Raw genomic sequence first — 13,407 nt, 5'->3', positions numbered from 1 at the left:
AAGGCACTCGAGCCGAATTTTAGAATCGATAATTCACGTAGCTTGAAAAGAGTGGCTGTCGCGGGTGGGCTTAGATAACACCCAACAGAGGGGAAGAAAAAACCCTTAGGCTGAATGATGTTCGTTGGATAAAGTTTACTCTCAAAGAGAAATTGTGAATTATATCACTGGTAGTCTAATTATAGATATAAGACAACATGAAAACGTATCTCAACGAGTGTCAAAATTGGTTTTGGTTGAAAAGCTAATAAGCACAAGTGACAAATACAAGATAATTAATCCTGTTACATATTATGGTAAAGGAGCAAGTGACAAAAACAGATTCCTTTTTACAACAAAGGGTCTGAGTATACAAATCTTCCCGCTTTCCGTGTGAGGTTTTACAAAAAGGCACAAACCACAGTCGACGCCTTTAAAAAGAGGTTCGAAAAAAAATATCGCTGGAGACAAAGCCCTGGGCTTAGATACCATTTGAGGAGGGTAGCCGTAATGGACATTTTTGTAAAGGACAACCGGTCCCATGATTGCGTTCGCTTGTGGTCGGTAATAAATGAACAATCGCTGATGTAAATAACGATTTAGAGCTTAACGTAAAATTTTTGGAAAACAATACTGTGGGATCCATATTGGGTAATGTTTTAACCTTTTTGAGTACCTAACGGATTATTTGCCGCTTTTTATTTTTCATTAATATTTGTTTGCATATTATTCGTTAAATTGCAAATCAAATGTCGTAATATGACTTTAAATTTGTAACAAAACCTTTTAGAACAACAAGTATTTACGACAACGTGCAAATAAAAAGACGTACAATTATAATGAAGGATTTTTCATTACAAATTAATAGTGTGTATGAACAGCTTACAATAAAATTGAAATACGGCTGCTCTAAGCAAAATTTTAATTAAGGCCTACTTCAAATGAGTTTCAAGTTAATTAATTCTGCAATAGTTGAATGCGGTGTATCTATGGGGCCAAGCAGAAGGCCGGTGCACCTGACTGAAAAGGCCACGTTGCCGACACGCAATTCGGGTTAAAGTATAGGAAGTATTGCGGGGTGGTGTGAAAAGCTGGAGCGTGCCTTTATTAGAAACACAAAAGATAATACTACTGCAACACTGTTTCTTGTTACATTGTGTACCAACTACACAACGCAAAATGGATTGAGTCACTAAAACAGCAATGGTCTTAAAACAAAACGAAACTCTTGTAAATAGTACTTGTATCGTGGAAAGGGTAGCAAGGGAAATGTAGTCTGCAAAGTACCTCATAGAGCCAGTCTGCCACAGACGGTGAGCCAGTCTGCACGTGCGTTCGATAGTTTGTTTATTTCGTAAATAAAGTTTACGACCAAAACCTTAAGTTCAGTTTAAGTGAATTTAAAATCAATAAATTTTAATCATTTCGAAGTTGGATGTGCTGACAAAGGTCGGTATAAGTGCTTTTTAATGTACTAGAAACATGTTATACATACCACTAATTAGCAAGACTAAGTCAGTACAGCAATGATTGCAAGAAAATTCGTTTCATGTATCTGTTGTAAACACGTATTTATCGGTGTGTAATATTTTTAAGTTTGTTCATCGAAAACAGCAGCGGAGTAATTATTAATTAGAATACGAATAAAAACACTTTTTCCACATTTTCCTGTAAAGTGAGAAAGCGAATGGTAACACAAATCCCCACAAGGCATTAACGAAAAGTATAGTGAATAATGCCGACACAAGTGTTATATAAACGACTACGTAAAATGCTACGCTTGTAGCTCACGTAGCAAGTATTCGTAGCATTTTTAATGGGTTCAGGTTACTTTATAACTTTGAGTAGTATAGGTATATTTGTTTTAGTGTGAAAGTGGTGTTGGTTTTTAGGTTGAAATGTTTATTGTACATTAAAAAAAAATATTTTATTGGTTCAAAAGTCCTTTGAATATTTTCTCACGAAATCTGATCTGATTCTACATGGAACTAACTCCTGCGATTTTGCAAATATGACCAAGCTGTTTGTGCAAAAAAATATTACTAAGTTTATTTACTTATGTTTATTTGGTAACCTTTAAGTGTTACCAAATCATTAACAATAGCATTAAAGCATGTCAATCCAGGGACTTATTTTAATTATGGAAGAAATATCAAAATTCCGAGTTTGTCTTTTGTTTTGGACGCGCCTTTTGATTGCAATTTGTGATAGCAAACACAATTAAAGGGAAACAAAGGAAATTTTACAATTCAAGGCTGTTTATTTAATTATTTTTTTTATGAAATTACTACTCTAGTTTGTAATTTTCATACCAGCTTTCTAACTTCTGTAATCGAAGAAAGGTTTGCTAAGTAAAAAGGGGCTTTTCATATCCATTTACAACACCTATACCTACTATATACACTTTTATGTGGGTAACTAGCTAATTCCCGCCATTTCATATGCTTGGTTTTTAACAGTTTTAACTTCTGAAACACATAGGAAATAACGATATCCCACCCAGAGCATTTCTTTTACAGGCGTATTTAAAAACATATAGGCTTCATAGTTCTTGAGAATTTCTTAGATATAATTATTTATGAATAATTATAACTTTTTTAAAAAAACTGATCACAAAAGTACGTGCAATTAAATCTATTTGCCAAGTTTTATTGAAATCAGTTACCGGAAAATGCGCGAAACCGGATTCATACCCTAGTTTGCCACCCATTGAGGTGGAATATCTTCAAATTTAAATGGGACCAATACGGAGGTACCCTCATTCCAACAAAAAAAAGAATCATCAAAAACGGTTCACAAATACCAGAGTAATCGCGTAACATACACAAAAAACAAACTCGAATTGAGAACCTCCTCCTTTTTGCAGTCAGTTAAATACTTTATTCACTTGATCAACTAAAACTAACACTATAATGACTATATCGATCAACTAAATATGTATAGTCGATATATGACTTTTATATACGTTACATTACAGACAATGAAATAAATGGATGACTATTATCTTTAATAATGATTAATAAATTTGGTTCCATTGCTTTTTAGACGTTTTCCTTGCGATTTTAAAAATTTTGTCTTTTCATTCAGACGTTGCTTGTTTATATTATTCATTTATTTGGCAAAACAAAGTAAATTTAAAGTAAAAAAAATTTAACGTCTCTATCAGAATTATATTGCTTTAAATTCATACCAGCAAGCAAACATTTGCTGGGAGTAGTTTTGATTTTTGTTTCTCCAATATCTTCAAACATGAACGTTTCGGTTTACATAATTTAATTTAGGTGCCTCAACTTCCATTATTCTAATTGAAAAAGTATTTAATAATCCTGTCAAGTACAGTAGCAACTGGCAATACGTCGGAAACATAAAGGGAAAACGAGAGCTTTTATTAAAACCAAGAAAAATCATATTATTATAAAAACGTTTTATAAAAAACTGGAACAAATTAAAAAGTCACCACACTTTTACTTTCACCGTCTCATTCTTGGAACAATTTCAAAATCTAATTTTAACTGTTCTCCCGGATATAAGGAGAAAACCGGAATAAATTTGTATGTAAATTTTTTAAAAAAACGAAAATAATTTCTTTTTCCTTTTACAAAGTCCGATTAAACAGAAAGGGTTAAATATGCCGTGGCCATGGCAGCTAGTCTAATTGGAACATTGTAAATATTCATTAGAATTTAATTAATACAGATGAACTTTATTTGTAACTTGCCTAAAGTTTAGTTCCAGGCAATACGGCGTCTATTGAGCGGCAGGTTCATCCAGAAAGATCCAATAACTGATAAAGCGTACCGCAAAAGTACTATGTTTCAGTAACCAATAATAATATTAGTAAAATTAAAAACTATTTGTGGCGGAAGCACTGAACGTCTCCGATCCGCGTTGGAAAATAATGGGTTTAGTGCCCTTTATTTCCCAATTCTATAGAATGTTAAAAACACCCAAGTTTTTGATTTATAATTGTTATAGGGATTTTGAAATCGTATTGTAGGCGTATTGTAACAGATTTTATAGCTTTATTATTATTAGTTCTATTTATGTACCATGGATTATGAAAGTTCTTGTACATCCTTAGCAGACAAGGATACATTTTTTAATCACTGTATGTATGTTTATACAGAAGAAAACAAGATAGATAAAAGACGGAAAATAAGGCAGGAATCAGTTGGGCTTGGACCAGTGGTCGAAAAGGCTCGAGCCTTTTAGCCCTTTTTTAAGACTCGCCGCTTTATAGCGATGGCTAGAAGGCTAAAAAGCTAAATAACTCTCAAGCCCTCGAGGCTAATTGTATTTATGGCTTTTGCTAGCCGTCAAAAAGGCTCAAGCCTTGTAGCCCTAAATTTAAAGCTTGCGAGTCTTTTTTAAAGGCGGACTCACAAAACATTAGTTCTAAAATGGCTCACTAAAAAAGGGCTTGAGGCTTTTTTTAGGCCTAGGCTTTTTTAAAGCCTTTTTAGAATAGTGGCGTCGTGGCGTAGTGGTTAGTAATCCTGACTGCTAATCCAGAGGTCGTGGGTTCGATTCCCACCGAGGACAAATGTTTGTGTAATGAACATGATAATTTGTTCTGTGTCTATAAATGTAAATGTTCGTTTATCGGTTGTCTAGTATCCATAACACAAGCTTTAGTTTGCTTACTTGGGGACTAGATAGCGTTGTGTGCATATGTAGTGACATATTTATTATTATCCATTTATTATTATTAATATTGTAGCCATCACTATAAAGCGGTGAGTCTTAAAAAAAGGCTAAAAAGCTCGAGCCTTTTTGACCGCTAACGCCAGTCTTCTAAAAAGGCTTTGAAAAAAGCCTCGGCCTAAAAAAGCCTCAAACCCTTTTATAGTGAGCAATTTTAGAACTACTGATTTGTGAGTCCGCCTTTAAAAATGGCTCGCAAGCTTTAAATTTAGTTCTAAAAGGCTCGAGCCTTTTCGAACTCTTTTGTGAGTCCGCCTTTAAAAAAGACTCGCAAACTTTAAATTTAGGGCTAAAAGGCTCGAGCCTTTTCGACCACCAGCTTGGACGACGACTTGCGCGAGAGCGATATAAAGCCCGAGATTTGTATATAAAAATAGCCGTATCTCGCGCTTTATGTCGCTCTCGCTCAAGACACGCCCTGTCGTACTAGCCCTAATGTAAAGGTTAAAGAGAGCAATCCATCGTTTTAATGATTTGAAAATGTTACGTCTCTTCTTACACTATTACATAATTAATATCTAATATATTCAATATTTATTTTCATACTTAAACGAGAAACGAAATTAACGCTAATTTTAGTCATTAAGACTACTTAAACAAAAGTAGTTCGAAGAACAAAGGAAACAATTCCATTCTTTTAGCTTTATAAATTTAAGCATTTGCTTCTGTGTTGTATTAATTCGTATAAAATATATAATGTGCATTGAACTAAATTAAAAACAAAAAGTCTTGGAACACATCGGTTCAGATTTTTCATATTTTTTTCCATTACACAATTCTCTTTATGGAGTATATAAATTTTGCCTTGTGTATTAAGATTTCAATTAATACTTTTTATTTAATTTCGCTTTATATAAAAATATATGTAATATATATAAAAATATATGTAAAAATGCACGGGACTGTAGAATAATTATTCACGTGCATTAATATATAACAACTGTTTATTCTAGTTACTAATTTGTTTTTTTAACATTGTAATTAACAATGTCTGTGATTTGCTTCAGATTGAACAAGAGATGGCCAAGATTTTTTTGCATTACACATGCTGCCTTATTGTGCTTACTATTTGTGTTGGTAAGTATTTTTCACAAGTTTCCAATTAATAACAAAGATGTACATACTAAGTAATCAAACTTCATGAGAGTTCACAAAAGTTGTACAACAAATTTTGTTTAAGAGGACAGTCCTGCGAGTACTTTCCGTACAGACGAAGTGTGGTCCTGTTTTGAATATCTGTACCATAGTAGTGGTGTAAGGTAAAAATGAATGAGTCGTTGATAGAAAGATGTGACTCTATTATAATTGAGAAACTATTTATAATGATTTGTTACATGCATCTTTACGTTATCTTATACTATTTAATCATTATTATGTTCGCACCAAGATGTATCTGTAGTAACTGCTACAATGTCACTTAAAAGATGTATATTAAAATATATATATAGGACCATGGTTTAGTCAGTTTCAAAAACTCGTAAAATTTTTATGTAGTCTAACTTTATGCTAATTAAGACATAACTTTTTCAACAATTTTGGAAATATTAACCAAAGGAAACACAAATCAGAATCCACACATTTCAGAATAGCCGTGGCCGTCTAATGGTTTGACCTACCGCCTCTTAAGCAGAGGCCGTGGGTTCGAATCCGGGCTCACACCTCTGAATTTCTCGGAATTTAGGTGCGAAATTTAATTTGAAACTTATCATGAAGTTTTCAAAGAACGTAAACATCGTGATGAAATCTTCACGTCGAAGTAGGTTCACAACCCACGTCTGAGAAGAGACTCGTGCCCAGCAGTGGGACGTATAGGTTGATAACAATAATAAACATCAACATGTAAAATGTGTAATGAGCTCGTCGTGCACCATGGGACAATCCTTTTAAACAAGTCATCATACGATGTAAACCACTTTGTAAAAGAGTTTCACGTGTATTGTATTTTTCTCTGATTGTAGAATGATCAATAACAATCGTAAATGCCTAAATGCTGTACCATTTCTTCATGACTTTTTATAAACCGTTTATAAAATAATGTGAATAAAATTTGCAGATGACGAAACAGTAAACCTTTTCAAAGATGAATTTCGGATTTTTATGCCTGAGATCGTAAAAAACTTCTAATGAGAATAAAAAAGTATGTTCTCAGACATCAATTTAAAATTGTCGGAAGCTGTAATGAGATTTGCTCCAAGTCAGCTAAGGAAGAACATTGAAAAATGCATTGCATTATGAATATTTTAATATCTGTCGCCTTCCAAATGAGTTCTAATTATATCATTTTGACTTTATTTTGATTTGGTATTCTATGAGAGATATTTCAGTTAACCTGCTCTTTCTCAGAATTAAATATTGTTAAATTCTTCGATTCCCGGCCTGGGAGAAATATTTGTATGGCCTACATTTATTTCTCTAGTGAGTTTGGGTGTAATTTGTTGTTGTCTATGTGTGTGTTCATGGTACCCGCGACACAGGGTTTTCCTAGTGCGGGGCTACGTTGAGTATGTGCGTTATTATTATTATTATTATTATTTTTTATTGATATATGGTGTAATTTAAAACAAAGAGATAAATAAATGTCGTTGTGGGCTCGATTGTAATTAAATAATAAGGATTTTCAAACCAATGTCATTATAAGGTTTTGTAATATATGATGCTCATGGTGCTGCTACCTTTTTGGTGCAAGATATGAAAGTCCTTGTTCGATTTCGAGTTGAACCAATTTAGAAATCAAACTTTACTATATTTGTTTTTCTGGTAATTCTAAGTTCACCAAAAGTAAAATTAATTACTATGGTACTCACAGTGTATCGTCATCATTTCACTGAAACAGGAGCAATAAAGGCAATACCTTTTTATTCGTCTGTAGTATCTGCCCACTCGAGTGGGAGACGGACGTAACAGTACGTAGATTACGTAGATTGAACGTTCACTATCTACAAACTCAATATATTATTATGAATACGTAGACGCTTTCATTACAAGCACTTACATATATACTACATATACATATATACCGTGTAAATTTAATGGATATTAAATTTAATTCAATCAAGCGAGTAGCAGCTGCTCATCGCTAACATAATTTGAGAAATGAGAATGAAATCTGTTTCACAATTTAAATTCAAATTATCAATTATGAGCAGATCACATGTGGCTAGGACAAAAAATGGAAGAAAAGCTATCGAACTCCATATTGCTGTACTCAGATTCACGCTGTCATCCTTTGCCTGTAACCACGTACAATAAGACATAATATTTGCAACTGGTATACTTTAGGCGATCCTCGCCATTATTTTTATAACATCCTTATAAAACTGACACTGGCACAAGCCTAATGCAACCATAAATGAAATAATAATAATGTACCTACAATAATTTTGGAAATATTGTATGATTCATGCATTCTGAATTGTGCAATTATTGCAATTGCCGTCTCCTGTGTAGTTTAAATAGACTTCATCACCTTCATACAGCAAAGTTACGACCACGAAAGTTGTTTATAATGTACCACAAGCTCTCAGTCGAGTATAAAAAGTACAAAAGCCTCGTTATAGTGTAAATATTAGATAGATTATATGTATATATAGTCCCACTCTTGGGCACAGGCCTGCTCTCAGAATGAGAGGACTGAGCCTGTAGTTCCCAAGCGGGTTAAATGCGAATTGGGAATTTCATACATATCATTGAAGTTGCTTTGCAGATGTGTGCAGGTTTTTCCCGATGTTTTCATTCACCGAAAAGCCCATGGTAAATTTCTAATTGAATTTCGCACACAAATTCCAAAAAATTCAGAGGTGCAAGCCGGGATTCGAACCCACGACCTTCTGCCTGAGAGGCGCTAGGTCAAACCATTAGGCTACCACGGCTGATATTGTTTATACTTACGTTACGTACAAAAGTTAGTTATTATTTCGTTAATATCTTTCTACAGAATCAATCCTCAAAACTTTTTTTTTTAGATCAAGGTGACGGTATGAGGAAGAAAAGAGCTGAAGAGACAGCAAACAGATATAGAGGTGAAGTGTTCGTTTTGTATTTTGAAATTTTTTTCTTTACTTTATATTTTCGGTCCAAACCTAACGATCCTGCACACTCTCTTAATCATCAAATCATATTTTTTGACGCTGCTGGGTGGTCAACCCCATTGGCACTTATCGCGTATCGATTTTAACCTACATTTATCAGTCCACCAGCCTGACTTAAATATATTTATATACAATTTGTTTATTATATGTTTTTTTCTCATATCACTGGTCACTTGGATCTAATAAAATCTCAGTTTAAAGGGAAAAGTTTCTATTCTTATTTAATGTATTAATTAAAACGCATTGTCATGTACTTTTGTCCGATTCAGCAAATCAAAGCACTGTTATAGAAGGGTTATAACTACGTTTGGTTGACGTCAATAATTGGAGTAAAAGCCGTTGAGTAAAGTCCGTTGGTCTCAAGTTTTATTTAAAAGGTGTCAGGTTAGCAGTAACATCTCATAGGTTCAGGTAAACGTTTTCACAAGAACTCAGCTTCTAGAAATAAATCGATAGTACCGATGTTCCTTTCACAATCATAATCAAAATTAGCATGAAGTAATCACCATTCGAGGATATTCTTAACACCGCGATGCAGAATTTAGATAAAAAGGGTCAATACAATCTCAATTTTACGAGAACTACATTACCACATAATTATGTAACTAGCAAAGTAGCTTAGTTGTTTACTTAATAGAGACCTCAATCTGCCTACCAAGCTCCTCAAAGTTTTACAATAAGGCAAATTCCTGATATTAAGACGGGTTTGTTTGATTTATAAAGTTTACACTAATCGTTCATGTCAGCACTAATAAAAGAAACAATAATTATCATCAACAATATACTATTCTAGCTTTATTTTATCTATAATTAAATCCACCCTTCTTCTTTTCTTAGGTGAAGAATTCATGAGGAAAAAAGAGCGGATTGATGACATTGTCCGTGAAATAGATTTACTCAAAGATATTGCAGGTGAGTATGTATGTTTTTGATAGGCCAAACATGAAAATATTATTGAGTAATAAGATAGGTGGATATACATGCATATTGGTTTAGGTCATAGTATCATTTATACAGATTATATACAAAGTAGTGTATGTTACAGTTATAATAATTTGTAACGGAGGTACGCGCATACAGTACATATTGGTATATTTAGTGAAATTTTGCAGAAAGTAATTATTTATTAGCCCCTTGAGTCTATTATCTATAGCTCTCTACAAATTTCCATTCTGTACATTTTACACTTAGTAAAATAATTATTTTTTAAGCCCTAGATCAACATCGATTGATTATATACCAAAGCGAAAGGGAGAAGACTATATTTTATTGGTATTTCGAAAACTATTTTCAAATACTTCACTATGGCTGTTACAAAACTTTTGTTTGATGCAAAGTGTCCCTGCACAGCGAAACAAAAATGTGCCTAAGATACTCATATATTGAATTATCTTACAGAAATGGTCGACCACCACATAGACGACTTTTATGAAGAATACCCCAAAGCGACAAAGAGGGAACATTCTCCAAAAACACGTCACTATTCCCATAAATCCTTTCATGATTGGCTTACTACTGAACGTCGGCCTGAAGCTACTGAGCAATGGAATAAAAGTACCAAACGTCGATCTAAATCTACGAAAAAAGCATTAAGAGAGCGGTTTCGTTTTAATTTTAATGACACAATTTACGATAAACAGAAAAACCGCTCAGGGGAACAACCTGATTCTAATAACGACTTTAACCTTCAAAAAAACACTAAGATTAGAAAGGCTACAACCGAGTTACTAAATAAATATCATGTAAAAATACAGAATCGCGGCAAGCAGTATCTACACACATCATCCGATTCTGAATATGATTTAGAAAACAGTAAGTATTCAAAGACTACAGAAATGAAGACAACCACTGAATCAGCATATAATTATCATGCAACCAATAAAAAATATGTAGACGATGATTTAAATTTGCATAAAAATGTTAGGACTAAAAGTGCAGCTGAGCTCCCAAATAAATATTATCCACATAAAGATAAATATGAAGGTGATTTTTTTGGTTATCATAAAAATTCTAAGACTACTGAAAAACCTACACCTGAGTTCCCAAATAAGTACTATGCTAACAGTAAAATAATTGTAGGCGATGATTTTAACTTTAATAAAAATATTAAAACTACTGATAACACTGTATATGAGTTACAAAGTAAATATCGAGCAAACAGTAGAACAATCGAAGATGATGACTATGACTTTTATAAATACTCTAATACTACTGGTAAAACTAAGTCAGAATTTTTCAATAATTATCATGGAAACAAACCAAATCATGAAGATATTAACTTCAGTTTCCATAAAAAATCAAGGACTACTGAAAAAAGTACATCAGAGTTCCGAAATATATATAACGCGAACAGTAAAATATTTCAAGACGGTGATTTTAACTTTCATAAAAATATTAAGATTACTGATACAACTATATCTGAGATTCCAAATAAATATCATACACACACACAAAGGTCTGAAGATTATGACTTTTACTTTAAAAAAAACGGTAAGTCATCAAATAAATATAATGCAAATAATAAAAGATTCGAGAACAATGACTTAAACTTTCGTAAAAATGCTAAAACTACTGAATCCACAGCTGAGTTCTTGAATAAATATAATGGAAACAAACACGAGGGTGACAACTTTAATAAAAATATTGGATCTAATACTACATCTGCATCCCCGAAAAAATATCACGCAAACAAAAAAACATATGGCGATGATGACTTTATTTTCCACATATTTCATAAAACTACATCTGAATTTCCAGATAAACATCGTACAAATAATAAAAAAATCGCAGACAGTGACTTAAATTTAAACAAAAATGCTATGTCTACTGATGAAACTACATATAAGTCTTCAAATAAATATCATAAAAATACACATAATTACGATGACAAACCTTTCCATACATCAAATTCTGAAGATAAATTAGACAATACTAGGTATACTACAAATACACGAATGGGAAAGGTACATGTGGATGGATATAATTCAAAAAAACATAAATACGATGCAAAACACTCGCACAAGCCATCTGATATTGAAGAGGACCCAAGAGATCAAGGCACTCATACAACTGAAACTAGAAGTATAACAAAGTACAGGAAAGGATATAACTTAAAGGAATCTAATAATATCAGACTACATAAATTACCAAATTTCGATAGTAAATTAGAGACTCTTCAGTCTACTGAAAGAACTGAAAACAAAATCGCTATACCTTTGAAGAATAATTATTCAAAAATAGATAAAATTTACAGAAATTATGTTCAAGAAGCCTCCAACACTGACGGCGATGTAACAAAATCTCCAAAGAATGCTAAGACAAATGAAATTAATACCACGGCTGAAACTCAGTCTTCTCAATCGCAACCAGTTGTACTAAGAGCAGCCTTTGAGAAATATTATCAAACAGAGCATAAGCATGATAAGGTATTAGATTTTACCGAAACACGTAGTTCTGATATTGGATCGCATATAAATACAGTCCCAGTCACATCATCTACGGAAAATTGCGACTCGTCTAGTGAACTTTCAGAGAACGGAATAGAATCACATAGAATACAAACAGAAGATAAATTTGGAACAAAATGGACTTGGCCTACTTTTGAACGTTTGTTAGAAGTAATGGGTAAAAGATACGATTGGAGAAGCGATCGCTGGATCGAATTGAAACACCATGCAAACCAGAAAATGACCAATGCAGATTTTATAAATAATTTCCAAGAGAAACATAAATTCAGTTATAGTACAATAAAGTTAAATAGCACTAAGAGTAGAAGAAATGTTGTAATAGCGGTTACAGCCGTAAGGTAGATGGTCTTTATTGGTAGTATTAAAGCATAGATAGAAAAATGGTTCTATTTTTTTGTATAATTAAAGGGACCAACAGGGTGGTAGTTAGTTGGTTAAACATAAATGACGATTAAAATAATGTCATATGCGTATAACCCCTGCTATAAATCAGTTCTGTACTTAGGTATATTCTTTATGTATTTGAGGTATGGATTTTATTCCATTTCACGGATGCGTTGAATAATTCGTTGTGTTATCGCAGTTTATACCACATTGTAATTAGTTTTGTAGTGATAAAAAAATGTACAGTTTAATTGCTATGATTGTAATGAAATATGGTAACTAGATACGTAATCATATTATTATACTTTTTTACGAATGGTAGGCACATTTTAATGACAAAATATTAGTATGGTAAGTCTGAGATAATTTATGAATAATTTAGTAGTTCTCGCATTAGTGTACATGATTTTTAATAAACATTTTTGTTAATCCCATTTCATTTACAAACGGCTGGTAATATAATTGCAATAGCACACTGTAATTAAGTAGACATATTGAATTTAATTGTAACATCATTTGGCGTAGCGCTAGATGTTTTGTTATGCAAATAAACTGCAAGAAACTATGAAGTAGTCTTTTTCTGAAACTCCCCTCTTTAATGTGTTAAATTTTTGAGAGCGAATTTTTGTCGTAATTGGGTCCAAGTCTCTTTAATCACGAAACTCTCGGTAAGAAAGAACAACGCCAGAGAATTTATTTGTGCGGCTTGTGCAGACATCAAATCAATTTAATGTTACGAATGGACGACCAACTTTTGAAGATATTCGAGATTCAATTGAAATTCG

At 32.9% G+C, this 13,407-nt stretch overlaps 2 protein-coding genes across 2 annotated transcripts; both read left to right on the top strand.

Annotated features, from left to right (window-relative positions):
* Positions 1-1,288: 1,288 nt before the first annotated feature.
* LOC113228609 lies at positions 1,289-11,532 on the top strand. The gene is made up of 6 exons (XM_026461963.1): positions 1,289-1,428; positions 5,691-5,760; positions 8,646-8,702; positions 9,609-9,683; positions 10,170-10,995; positions 11,529-11,532. Exons 2-6 carry the CDS (start codon positions 5,703-5,705, stop codon positions 11,530-11,532), a joined length of 1,020 nt encoding a protein of 339 aa, XP_026317748.1. The 5' UTR covers positions 1,289-1,428; positions 5,691-5,702.
* Positions 11,443-12,686, top strand: LOC113228551. The gene has a single exon (XM_026461897.1). It carries the CDS (start codon positions 11,591-11,593, stop codon positions 12,578-12,580), a length of 990 nt encoding a protein of 329 aa, XP_026317682.1. The 5' UTR covers positions 11,443-11,590; the 3' UTR covers positions 12,581-12,686.
* The last annotated feature ends 721 nt before the right edge of the window (positions 12,687-13,407 follow it).

This window comes from Hyposmocoma kahamanoa, unplaced genomic scaffold (assembly GCF_003589595.1).
Source record: "Hyposmocoma kahamanoa isolate Upper Pololo Valley unplaced genomic scaffold, ASM358959v1 232, whole genome shotgun sequence".
Taxonomy (NCBI): Eukaryota; Metazoa; Arthropoda; class Insecta; order Lepidoptera; family Cosmopterigidae; genus Hyposmocoma; species Hyposmocoma kahamanoa.
This window is presented reverse-complemented; position numbering and strand designations above follow the sequence as displayed.

Coding starts and splice junctions, on each gene's coding strand:
- LOC113228609 (XM_026461963.1), top strand. CDS start 5,703: ATGGCCAAGATTTTTTTGCATTACACATGCTGCCTTATTGTGCTTACT. Junction 8,703..9,608: donor GACAGCAAACAGATATAGAG/GTGAAGTGTTCG, acceptor TTCTTTTCTTAG/GTGAAGAATTCATGAGGAAA. Junction 9,684..10,169: donor TTTACTCAAAGATATTGCAG/GTGAGTATGTAT, acceptor ATTATCTTACAG/AAATGGTCGACCACCACATA.
- LOC113228551 (XM_026461897.1), top strand. CDS start 11,591: ATGTCTACTGATGAAACTACATATAAGTCTTCAAATAAATATCATAAA.